Source organism: Marmota marmota, unplaced genomic scaffold, assembly GCF_001458135.2.
Source record: "Marmota marmota marmota unplaced genomic scaffold, marMar, whole genome shotgun sequence".
Classification (NCBI taxonomy): Eukaryota; Metazoa; Chordata; class Mammalia; order Rodentia; family Sciuridae; genus Marmota; species Marmota marmota.
In genome coordinates, this window is record NW_026000082.1 from 40,411,206 (window position 1) to 40,424,226 (window position 13,021).

General features: G+C 55.3%; 1 protein-coding gene across 5 annotated transcripts in view; it reads left to right on the forward strand.

Moving 5' to 3' along the window:
- Tmco4 (transmembrane and coiled-coil domains 4) overlaps nt 1–13,021 on the forward strand; it is a 76,894-nt gene that overhangs the window by 59,042 nt on the left and 4,831 nt on the right. For 4 of the 5 annotated variants that reach the window (XM_048816210.1, XM_015485603.2, XM_048816211.1 and 1 more), the window contains 2 exons: nt 7,766–7,883; nt 12,300–12,417. In XM_048816210.1, coding sequence (XP_048672167.1) covers nt 7,766–7,883; nt 12,300–12,417 — 236 coding nt within the window. The remainder of the gene's footprint in view (nt 1–7,765; nt 7,884–12,299; nt 12,418–13,021) is intronic. The other variant, XM_048816213.1, reaches the window with a different exon arrangement.

The following is a 13,021-nucleotide window of genomic DNA, read 5'->3' on the forward strand; positions in this document are numbered from 1 at the left end:
TAGTGCCGGGAAATCCTCTAAATTACAGCTTCCCCAAGACGCCCTATCTCTTTGCTTAATCTGTTTATTGGAGGTTTATTGAACACAGTGCCCAGGTGGATTTACAGATTTCTTAGAAATTTGTGAGTAGCAGGTCTGGAAGAGAGACTGGCCTAGGAACGATAAAGGGGAAAGTATGCGTGCGTGACTCCTGAATCCAAATATAATTTCCTTGTCTTTCCTTTAAGTCTTTTTTCTCCCTCTTTTCAATCTTTCTCTCCAGCCTCACTAAGAGGCAGCTGTTGATGTTCCCATTTGCCTGTGAGGAGGTCGAAGGTCTGTGTCTCTGTGTTCCCTTCTATCGCAAGTACCTGGCCTGGGTCTAGACAGGGATAAAGTACAGTAATTGACATTCTTCGTGGTCCTAGGTCACGGCAAAGCTGGCCTGTGGGGGCAGGTGTGACTACAGGGTGCTTGGCGACCAGCATGCCATCAGTCAGGTCTCCCCCTCTCCCTCCACCACCAGTTTCTCCAGGTGGACTTTTTCAAGGCTGCAGTAGCCAGTGCCTCCGAGCTCCAGAATATAACAGCTCTGTTCTCGGGACAGAACGTGGGGTTCCCTGGGTTCCTGCTTTCATTCAACCTAGAGGCTGAGCAGCCCCTGGGGTCCTGGAGGGGACAGAGACACCCTTGACCTTAGCGATCACCACGTGCTAGAATGCATTTGATTGCACCCTGAATGCGGGGCTCTCCTGGCCTCACTCCCGGGGCCTGGCCTCCCTGCTCCACCATTAGCCCTCAGGACACAGTGGCCAGGGGAGCTGCCTCACCAGCCTCCCTCAGATTGGCCACCAAGTGTCCTCCTAAATAAATCCACTTAACTTCCAGGGCTCAGAGGAGCCTCCGGGAACTTCCTTGCCCAACACCTTCAGGGCACAGCAAGGAAAAGGAGCCAGGAGAGAATATGCCCAAACGGCAGAGGCAACTGGTGTCTGTAGGGAGTTTGATGAGATCATGATGGAGACCCGGGGATGCCCAAGTCCTTGCCCTTTGCCCACCAGGTCCCCAGGAGAAATGAGCACGCAGGTCCCAGCTCCATGCGTGCCAGGGCATCCACCACTTTAACAGAGGCACCTGCCACCTGCGACCCCAGGAAAACTGTGCTGGATCGCATGGCAGGCGTAGCCCCCAGGAGCCCCAGGTCTTGGACAGGGACCTGTAGCCTGCTGGCCAGACACAGAAGAAGGCAGGCAAAGGGGAGAGACAGAGACAGACCACCCGCCATTGGGATGAATATACAGCCAGATTCCTGCCCTTTTTTTTTTTTTTTGGCAAGGGTGGGCTATATCACCAGCCCTAAATACAGGGTCAGGGATAGAGAAGGTGGCCCCGCCTGTCCTGAGGGGCTTGACTAGCTCAGGAGAGGAAGCAGACCCTGCCATCTGACTTCCTGTTACACAGTGACCTGCCCTCCAGCACATGTCCTCCGAGAGCATTCTTACACTTGATCACCAGACCGTTCGCCCTCTTGCCTTAGGGGCAGTAGTGGGAGGCCTGGGAAAAAGGTGGGCAGGGACGCTGGGCTGGAAGGAAGGAAGGCTGAGGACTCCACTGTCCCTGCAGCCCAGAGCCAGCGAACCCTTTATGCAAACGCCCCCAGGGCCTCGTTATTCAAGGACTTTTCCCCCCAAGCCTGTCTTAAGACCCTATCTAGCCATTGGTAGACCCACTTCCCACTCCTAACTGTAAAGTGCATGCAGAATAAGTGGAGTAGGTGGAAAGTTTGCTAACAGTGACCCAGAAGGCTACAGTTCTCCATGCCACAGGTCTCAGGATCACGGGCTCAGGTCAGCAAACCCTTCCTTCAAAACCTGGCTCCACCACAACCTACTCCCCGGCCCCTGCAGAGTCCGTAAGCTCTTTGATCCTCCCTATTCACGCAGCCGACAAAAGGACATGTACTTCACAAGGAGAAATGAAATAGCTCATATGAAGCACCCAGCACAGAGCCTGCGCACAGTGATGCTCAGAGATTGGCTGAGCTCACAGGCTGGTTAGCAGGCCTGAGCCTTAGAACGAGGTGAAGGGCACCTAGTGCTCTGTCTAATCCTAATGAGGTGCTCCAGGAGGCCCTGACCGTTATCTCAGGGTCAGTACAATGGGCCTTGCTTTATTCCTTCATCCCACGAATATCAGTCCAGACTGTCACACGGACTCAGGGCTCTTGGGGACAGTTGAGATCATTGGGTTCAAACTTCTGCGCTATTTAGGATCCCTCTGACATTGCACAGCAGAGATGTCCACTAGCCTCTGTTTGATTGCTTCTAGTGACCGGAATCATCCTACCTGGCTAGGGGCAGTAGGTTAGGAATTTAGGAACTGCAGTTCAATAGGAGTCCATTACTTGTAGATCAAGGGACATCAGGCACTGCCCAGAGTGTGCGATCCAGCCGCTGGTGTTGCTTAAGTGTGCCGTGAGAGGAGAGAGGTTGACCAGCATGTCCCCAGTCTGGCTCTGGGCTTTTCTAAAACATGATCTTAACCATGATGTCTCTATTATGCAAACTCCCAAGAGACAATGCTGAGAGCCAAATGCTGCACAGATCCACCTGTCACCGTCACGGTCATACAGATGGAGTGGCTGCCCGTGCTCACTGCCCCAGTTCTGGGGAAACTGATTCTCTATCAGAGTTGTGGTGTCCAGCACCCCTGGAGGGGATGGTCTCCAGGAGCAGATCTCTCCCTGGCCACCTGGAGCCCCTGTGGCCATCCCTTCCAGCCTCATGGACAGACCCCTCCCAGTGACCACTCCTCCCTCCCCTCCAGAGCCTCCCCCTCACTCAGAACTTCGTGCAAACAAGTCCCATACACAAGAGTCTCAGTCAATAGTAATAATCCCATGAGGATCCAGACCCTCTGCAGCAAGGAGCATTCCTCTGTGGGAGGAGCAAACACCCCGGCCTGCACGTGCAAACGCACACACACACACACACAGCCCCGTTAATTTACGTATTAATTAATCATCTCAGTTCACAGCATTGTGTAATGGAGATTGAGGTTTTTTCCTCCTGTATCTAAGATTTCCGTGCTCCTCAGGCCCGTGCACCAGTACTGTCTAACTGCTGTCTTTGGGGGACCAGCCTGGCCTGTTTTGCAGAGCGGAAGATGAAAAGCTTCCTGCCTGCAAGTCAGGGTGCCTCCCGTGCTTTGGGCTTTTATGACAGAGTCTGAGTTTGGGGGACCCCTGTTGCAGCAGCCTTGCCTTACCCTCGCAGGGCAAAATGGAAGAGGTGGGAATCAAAGATGAGAAATGAAGACTGACTCCTTCCCTTAATTCACCCCAGATCCTGGTAGGATGTCCACACTGGCTCTGCTAAGCATTTCCCCAGTGTGAACCTGCTCCCCGGGGGTCTGGGGCTGGAGACAATGGAACCCCTGTTCCTTTGTCGCTCCTTCCTTGCTGGTCGGTCCTGTGTCTCTGCAGCGGATTTCCTTTGCCATAGGTGCAGTCTGCATCCCTTCCCTCAAGGTCTGTTTCTTGGACCTGCAGTCGGGAGATAATTTCCTCCTTCGTTTCGGCCTTATCGCTGGCTGCACACACGCACCCCTGCCAGGAGGGGAAAATCCGTCCCTTTTTGCTTCTTGAACTTGAGATGCTTTGGTGTTTGCAGCCAGGAGAATCTCATTATTGACAACGTGATGGGCATGTGGAACGGATGCCTGGCTTTAAGGAAGGCCACCGCAGGGAAAGGGTCAGACAGCAGACCGAGGGGTGTCCCTGGCAGAGCACCCCCCACCACGCCAAAGGGTTCTCCATGGGGGCTCTTTAAAGAGCCGGCTCCACTTGATGCATTTGAAGAATTTACAAAAACTCAATTTACATAGTTTCCCAGGCCAAAGCTATCACATGAAGTTTGCTACTAGGAAGAAGCTGTCCCTTCTCAGCCCTGGACGGTTTTTGAAAAACTGAAATCATTTCCAATTTGCTGGGGGGTGGCAAGTGCAAGAGGCCAACCCCAGAGTCGGAGATTTTTAGTAAATATACTGAGTTGTGTGACCATCACCGCAACCTGAGTTTAGTACCTTCCCATCACCCCGGAAAGACACCCCGTGCTACGACTTGGGATATAATGGATCTCTTTGATTCCTGAGTGAAAGAGTCAAACTAAGAGGCAAAAGCAAAAGTAAGTTTTGAAAAGAAATGTGTCTCGCTGCACGTGCCAATGACAAACTCCTGTGAGTGGAGGGGTGGGCGCGGCTGGCAGGAGCTTCTCTTAACTGCTGGAGGTTTGACGCCTCCTTAATGCTGAAGTTATAACAGGATGAAGGGCTTCCAGCTGCAGCAGTAACTGCAGGATATTAATAAGATCCAGAGAACTGGTTTAAAAATGGAAATTATGGGCACAAAAGCCATTTGTGTATTACTTCTAAACTTGATGATCCCCGCCCTCTTTTACATAAAAATCTGAATATGTATAAAAGGGTCTATGCTAGAAGATGGTAACAGCAGGAAGAAAAAAATCCAAATGTATTTCAAACTCTGTGTTCCTGAGCCAGCAAAGGTGGTTGGATCTTCTGTCCAGGGGAGTGCAGGGGGTGTTTGTTTGGTACCCGGATTGAACCCAGGAGCACTTACTGAGCCACATCCACATCCTTTTTGTACTTTATTTGGAGACAGGGTCTCACTGAGTTGCTTAGCGCCTTGCCATTGCTGAGGCTGACTTTGAACTCGCAATCCTCCCGACTCGGCCTCCAGAGCCGCTTGTATTATAGGTGTATTCCACTGTGCCCGGCTTCATTAGTTACTGTTAAATGTTAAATTCCAGTTTCTTCTGTTGGTCTTGAAAAGTGAGGATCATTCTGTACTCAATCCATGACAGGATCCAGAGATCATCTCTGCCCCAGTGGAAGAGGTCTGATGGGCACTGAAAGTGGCACCTGAGCAAGGGTTTTCTGTATTTTGCCTAGAAGACTGGAAGGTTCTGGTAGTGTAAGTTTTGGAATCAAACAGTGGGATCTGGATTTTTTTTTTTCCTTCCCATCAGCTACAAGCTGTCTGTGTTTTTTGCTTGGTTGGTTTGGGATTTGGTGTTCTGTTGTTTGTTTGTTTTTATTTTCTTTTTTGGTGCTGGAGATTGAACCCAGGGCATCGTGCTAGACAAGAGCCCTACTGGCGAGCTGCACCCCAGGTTTCCCCTCTGCGCTTCCATCCTGGGAGGCTCTTGGCCTCCCTCCACCGGTCCTACCTGGTGTGATTCTTGCCCACGCCCCTTAGCTAACACCTGGGCATTACTGAGAGCCTGCTGCACAGCTTCTCCCCAGGTTTGCAGCCACGCAGAGAGCATAATCCTCTTTAAAACCCAGCGCATCTGAGCAGGGAACAGTGGTCTGAGGATGGAAGGGAAGGGGTCCAGTTGGCAGCTGTCAGTCCGGCTTCAGATGTGGGAAAATGTGTTTTCAGGTCTCCGCCGGCCCAGGCGTGGTTTGCCTGCACTCTGGGCTGGTTTATGAGGTTCAGCACTTGTCTCCGGTTAAGGTCTCAGACAAAGTAACTTTTTTTTGCTTTTCCCAGCAGCTTTGAGTTGATCAGAGTTGTTGTTCAGGCACCTGCTATGGCGGATGCTGGCCACTAGGGGGCGCAGCCCTCCCTCTGCAGAGCTATGGCAAGGGCCCCTCTCCAGCTTCCAGATACATTCCACAGGAACAGCAGGCACCCCACCCTGCGGCTGATCCCCAAAGAGAGCTGCTGGCCCAGAGGGTCCACACTGTTTAGCCCTCTGGCAGCAACAGTAACTCGATTGTGATCACTGTGTGAGTGAGTGGTTTCTGCATCAGCAGAGAGAATGGCCCAGGGACCTTATAGCTCTCTTGTGTGTTCTGGGTTGCAGCCCCAGCTGTATTCTCTCTGGCTGTGTGACCTTGGGCAAGTCGCATCCCCTCTCTGAGCCTATTTCCTCATCTGCCAAGGGAAGTGGTTGGAATGAAATCTCCTTGATCTGTAAGGGTCCCTTCAGCAACAGTGTCGCCAGCAACTCAGCACTGAAGACCCCTTGCGGGGAGGGGCGCCAGGACCACCCTGCAGGTCAGCCCAGACCTGAATGAATGAAGGAGGGACTAGACTCAGTCCAGCAGACCAAAGTTTGAAACCTTCTGCCACAGCATCACCTGCCTGGAAGCAGAGGTTCACCATCAGAGCAGGGGGGAGCTGAGAGGGCTTGGTGCTCCGGGGTTCTGCATTAGTCACATTTTCGTCACTGTGACCAAAATACATGACGAGAATAACTTAAAGGAGGAAGGGTTTATTTCTGCGCACTGTTTGCGAGGTTTCCGTCTGAGGTTGGCCAGCTCCGTTGCCCTGGGCCCGGGGTGAAGGTCAAACATCATAGGGGAAGGGCCAGCAGAGGGACCTGTCACCTCAGGGCAGCAGAGAGAGGGAGGGAGAGGCCAGGGACACTCCCAGTGACCCAGTCCTTCCACACCCCACCTGCTGCGGTTCCACGGCCCCCCCCCCAGTCGTCCACTCGGCTGTGAACAGATTAATCCACTGATGAGGTCCCAGCCCTCAGGACCCCGTCACTCCCAAGAGCCCCACCTCTGGCTCTGGCTGCACTGGGGACCAGGCCTTCCACACGTGGCACCCGAGGGTCCGTCCAGAGCCAAGCCATAACAGGTTCCCAAAGTCTTGTTAGCCTGGAACCGTCCACTCAGATAAACAGGAATGGAAGCCCAGACAGAAAACAGAACCATCTGGCCAGAGCCAGGGCCCGGAGAGACAAAGCCTCCTGTCCTGTGTCACTGAGCAAGAGGGCAGCAGAGCTGGCCAAAGCTGCCCCACCAGGCACAGTCACCCCGGGAGGTGCAGCAACTCAGACTCGTAAGGGTGGGGAGCCGCGTGCCGGAGCCACGACGCCCGCTGTGTGCCCACGGCGCTGGCTTCCCTGCACCGTGACTCAATCCTCCAAAGACCCGCAAGCCCAATATCATACCGTGGTTCTCGTTTAGGCTCAGAGAAGTTAAGTGACTTGGCTCCCATTGCAGAGCTCAGAAGTGCCTATGCTGGGACTGGAACGGACGTCGCGGTCCCTGCACTGGCTTTCCTGAGGACAGAGTTCAGTCCTCCTTCACTCATTCAGGTCTTCACCGCACACCACGCCGGGGCCTGGTGTGTTCCCTGGCCCTCACACGTGGCTGTGATAAGGCAGCCGGAGCCTCTGCCCTCATGGGACCTCACTGTTAGAGGAGGAGACAGAAGGTGAACAAATGATGTGTGACAAGAAGAAAAAGGACACAGAGACCCACCTCAAGTGGCCCTGGCTAAAATATCCCTGGTCAGCCGGCCAGGACACCCCACCGCCTCTCCACTGCCCTCTTCCTGCCAGGACCTGCTGGAAAGGAAGGGGACACTGTCCCCCCCACCTTCCAACTTGCAGGCCATCCGGGTCCACAGCAGGCGTGAGCTTTGTGGGTGCTGGAAAGAGACCCGGGTTCCGACTCGGGCCACGACACTTGCTGACCACATGCCTTGTGTTTTCCTTAACTCTAAAATAGTGACAATGGGGCTTTGCAGGAATAGATCAGGGACATGAGGGCTCCACCCAGGCCCTGGAACCCAGTAAGGAGAGACCCCATAATGTGCCTGTGTGTGCACGTGTGTGTGTGCACGTGTGTGTGTGCACGTGTGTGCGCATGGTGTGACATGTGTCTCCTTCAGTGCGGTTGGGGTATCCCTCCCAGGAACCACTGTGGCCAGGGACACTGATGGCCTTTTTCTGGGGTCTCTCGCCAGATTGCCAAGGGATCATCGAGGACGTCATCCTGCTGGGTGCCCCCGTGGAAGGAGACCCCAAGCACTGGGAGCCTTTCCGGAAGGTGGTGTCCGGGAGGATCGTCAATGGCTACAGCAGGTCTGTGCACCCTCTCTCCGGCGGGGAGGTGACACCTCTTCCCAAGCACCTAGGGTCCCAGGCCTCGTGCTGGGGACGTGCATTTGACACTGCTGTCCCGGTGTTGGCAGCGAGGCCCAGGCCGGGTGCTCTGATCCGCTAAGCGTCCACCCTTACAGGGTGGATGGCACCGGGGGAAGATCCGGAAGAGCAGAGGATGTCCCTGGGTTGGGCCTGAGGCCACTTGCCTGCTGACAGGAGCCCAGCAAGGGCCCAGCATTGGAGCTGGGAGGGGCCGCAGGAGAGAGGATGTGACACTGACGGTTTAAATAAAGATGGGTCCCACAGATGGAGGGCTGTGGACGAGACCGAGGGGCTCTGGGTTCATCGTTGTTGAAGGAACGAGCGAGGGGTCTGGATTGAGTGTGCAGAACGCCGTTTCAGGGCAGGGCGACAGGACGGGAAGCTGATGGCCCGCAGGTGGCCCATGGCCAGAGAGTGACAGACCCTCTGACAAGAGACAGGGCCAGCCTCAAAGGAGAGCAGCCCCGGCCTGGGGCTGGGGGAGGGGAGCTCAGGGCTTTCCGTCAAGGCTGGGACCCAGGGTCGGGAAGAGCCACCACCCAGACCTCGTGGGAGAACAGGCCAGAGGACCTTTACAGACTCCAAAACATTACGGATTCTGAAACACAACAGGACCCTCAGGACTGGGGGGCCACTCAGCTGAAGTGCAGAATGCTGACCAGGTCACCCAAGGAAGGTGACATTCTGAGCTCCAAATACAGGGCCGTGTGGAGTTCAAGAAACAGTGGGACAGGTGATTACTTGTAGGGGACGAGAAAGGAAGGAAAACATGACTTCACAGCTTGCATGGGAGCTGACTGACTCCATTCCAATTGAAACAGCTTTACAAATTAGTAAGGAGAGCCAGGCGTGGTAGCGCACACCTGTAACCCCAGCTGCTCGGGAGGCTGAGGCAGGATTCCAAGTTCAAGGCCAGCCTCAGCAACAACTTAGCAAGACCCTGTCTCAAAATTTTTAAAAATTAAAAAGACTGGAGAATGGAGCTCAGTGGTAAAACATCCCTGGGTTCAAGCCCCATACTTTAAAAAAAAAAAAAATCGCCAAAGGATACCGTCATACAAACTCATAGAACAACTACAAATAGCCAGTAAACTTTTAAAAGATACCCAACTTCCTCATCATTCATTAAATAAATACAGGCTATAAAACGGGCTATCACAGCTTCACTTATAATTAAAAATTTTAAAGAACCTAAATGAGCACAAATAAGGCATAGTTAAGAGGGTAACACAAGAGTGACATTTTTAGGGTGTCAGACGCGGCTGGGTTAAAGGCTTGGCTCTGCCGCTCACTTTGGGGTGGCGTCCCTGAGTCTCAGTATCCCCACCTGCAAAGCTGGACAAATAGGGCCTCCCGCACAGGGGTCCTGGGGAGATTATGAAGGAACAGGCTGCACGTAGTAGGTGCCCCATAAATGGTAGCAGTGGTTTGTGGTATCTGTTAGTGGGCGTCTTCACGTGGTGAGGTTTTTGATTCTTGGTTTTTGTTATTTTTTCACAACAGCCAAGGGAGAGCATTAAAATTGCAAGTGTGCAGTGTGGAGGCACCACGGTCTTATTAAACCATCTGTTCTGTTGAGAACTGGAGGCTAAAAAGCCTGGTTTTCAATTATGTTAGAGACCCTCGGCCGCATCTCTGCAGAGAGAGGGAGGGGAGCCGGGGCCCACCGACCAGGCCCAGGGCTGGAGCTCCGTGGTCCAATTAAGCATCCACCAGGAGTTTCCGCTCTCAGCCCCCTCCGGCTTCCGTGGCTGTGAACTTAAATTTGAGGGCAGGGAGGGAGTGTGAAGGTCAGCACCAGCTGCATGCATTTATAAACGAAGACTTGCATTAGTAACTCTTGGCCAATCCTTTCACTTTTTTGGGCTTCTCAGCCCCCTGGGCTGGGTCATACTGCTCCCTGTCCCCCGGAGTTAGGGGACCTTGGGAGGGAGAGGTGACTTGCCCAGGGTCCACCAGGCAGAGCCCGGGTGCTAGAGGGCTGAGTTCTGGTTGCCATGGTGACTTCCCTTAGCCCAGAGGTCAGAGGCCACCCAGCGTCTCTGCTCCAGCTGACGTGTGGAGGGGTGACAGGAGGACAGGAAGGCCCCACTATGGTGGGAGAGCCTGGAGAGTGAGCCAGGTGCCCCTTCAGCCGGTCCTCATGATGACTGATCCTAGCTGGGCCACCCCCTATCCCCGGGAGTCCTGTGACTGAGGGACAGTCCTGACCTCAGGGAGCTCTCTGTCTGGAAGAGGGGAAAGACCAGGAACACACAGGGGGACGTGTGGGGACCGTCCCCAAAGGAGCAAGTTCCAGCACAGGAGGGCTGAAGGGTGGACAGTACCAGGTGAGGGCTCAGGGCACTCCTGGAAGGTGTACAGAGGAGCCCGTCAGAGGCCGGAAGCACAGGCCCAGCTGAAGAGGAGCCACACACCCACCAGGCCCAGACCGGGAGGTGATAATCATCCCCAAGACTTCTTGAGCATCCGTGTGTCCCTGCACCACTTCATTTAAATTCCCACCGACTCTGGGAGCTTAGATCCACCGAGGCTCAGAGAGGACAAGCACCTTCCCCCAAGGTCACACAGCCGGCCCTGGACCTGGGTCTGAGTGGTCCAGAGGCAGATGGATAAGGGTCTTGAGTGCCAGTGAGGGACCCGTGGCTCACTCAGGACTCCAAAGAGGACATAGGACCTTTAACACGTTCCTGTTCTGTCCCTAAATGTGCATAAGGAAGGGCAGTTAACAGTTCTCAGTAAAGTGTTGTCACAATCACAACAGAAATAACGTAGAAGCAACGCTTTTCTTTGCTCCTGGGTAACTACAGCAACAGCGTCTGTGGGCCATCCCCAAATCCAGTGTTTGATGCATCTGAGTCTCATAATTCCTCACTAAGACGACTTGGATCATCTCCTTCTCCCCTCGCCGTCCATTCTGGGTGCCTCTGGGACCCTCGGCCGTAAGGTAGACACTGGGACTTGGAAGTGATGCTCTCTGGAGAGTTATGGAATTTTCTAGAAGCGAAAGCTCATAGGCAGAGGGGAGCCATGGTCAGTTCCTGAGAGAAGAGGGGTGCTTTAGGAAGGCCACGGGGTCTCAGAGGGGAGAGCCAGGGGCGGAGGGGGGGCGAGGAGACCTTGCATTGGTCCCTGGGGGCAGGGGAGGCCCTGCCTGTCCTCCGGCTGGGAGGAGAGTGGACATTGAAGACGGGGCGGAGTAGGGACCAGCAGGGCAGGGGCAGGCCAGCCACAGGTGGGGACGCCTGAGATTGGATTCTGCTTGAGGGACCGAGCAGATGATAGCCGGGAAGAAGTGGGGGGCCAAGGAGCCCTCCACCCCAGCAGGGGTCTTTAGAGGGCCCTGGACACTGGACTCCAGTCCTTCTGGGGCCTTCCCCACTGGCACCTACATGTGCACTCCTGTGGTGGAGACCCCGAGGGGGAGCTGGGAGCCCGGGAGACAGCACACCCAGGCCCCAGGCGGGTGGGGACTTGCCCTCTCCTGCCTCTCAGCCCCCTCCCGGGCTGCAGTGAGGGAGGCCGGTCTTTCAAGCTTCCAAAAATAATGGACCAGGTGATCAGGGAGCTGGTGCCCGTGGAAGAAACCAGGTGTGCACGGTCAGGCCTGCCCCCCGGGTACCAAGTGGCTCGGCTGGCCCAGTGCCCCGGGACAGAGCTCAGGGTTCCAGGAAGGCCATATCACGGGACCCTCAGACCCGTCCTCCGTGGACAGTGCTTGTGGCACTAAAGAGCTGGGCAGCAGGGTCCCAGGAGGCTTTCTGTGGATGGGGTAGGGGTGCTGGCTGGGGAGGGGGAGGAAGTGGGGTTCACAGCAGCCATGAAGGGACGAGTGTTCCCGGGCATTGACCCCCTGGGCAGCCACCAGGCCTCTGCCAGGAGACTGAGGGCCAGGAGAACCTGAGTGGGCCAGGCCTGTCCTCGAAAGGCAGAGCTGGTCCCCTGACTCCATAGCCCCCTCCCCCTTGACCCCTCAGGGAGCCCTGGGCCAGCCACCTCCCCAGCTGGGCACAGTCCCCAGCGGCCTGCTGACTGTGGGGAACGGGGTCAGTCCCCTCTTTATTCCCGCAGCCCTGGGTCAGCCGGCAGGGCTGGGGTGCTCATAGTGGAGCTGAGGCCCGGGTCCAGCCCCAACAAGAATTAATGAGGTGCTCGTCAACAGACATGCATCTATGACATGCCAGACACTCTTCTTGCCTCTGGGGACCCAGAAGGGACCCAACCAGACAGCCTTCCTGGAGCCACCGTGGCCTTGTGCAAAGCCCTCAGCTCAGTCCCCCAGACCTCCCAGGAGACAGGCAGGCCCAGCCTGGCGTCTCCCCAGGCTGACGGTGGCCCCGTCTCTGCCCACAGGGGAGACTGGCTGCTCAGCTTCGTGTACCGCACGTCCTCCGTGCAGTTCCACGTCGCCGGCCTTCAGCCTGTGCAGCTGCAGGACCGCAGGGTGGAGAATGTGGACCTGTCCTCGGTGGTGAGTGTCGCCCGCGTTTGCCTGTGTGTGAGGAGGTGTCTGGCCACCCAGCTCAGCAGCCTCAGCCCCTGGAGAAGTGGCCCCAGCCAGCTCTGCACTGGAGCAGGGAGAGACTGAGAATCTGCTGGGCGGGGACAGGGGCGACTGACCAGGCTCCTTCCTCCCGCAGGGCTCTGTCCCCCGCCTTCCACTCCAGTGCTAATCCTCACTGGACAGGCACTGCTGTCCCCGTTTCATGGATTAGGAAATCAAAGTTTAGAAAAATTCCTGTCTTGCAGGACATGGTGGCACACATCAGTAATCTGTCACTCAGGAGGCCAAGGCAGGAGGATTACAGTTCGAGGCCGAAGTTTGTCACCTGTTCTCAGCAATGTAGTGAGACCGTGTCTCAAGGAAAAGGGCTGGGCCGTTGTTCAGTGGTAGAGCACTCGCCTAGTGTGTGTGAGGTCCGGGTTCACCCCCAGCACAGCAAGGGGGAAAGAAAAGAAAAGAAAGAGAAGTTCCTGTCTCACAAGTTGCAATTACCAGGGCTGGACTTGATCCCCCAGAGCCTACACTGGCCCCCCACATGACTGCGCACCACCCCCATTCCCAGGTCTTCCCT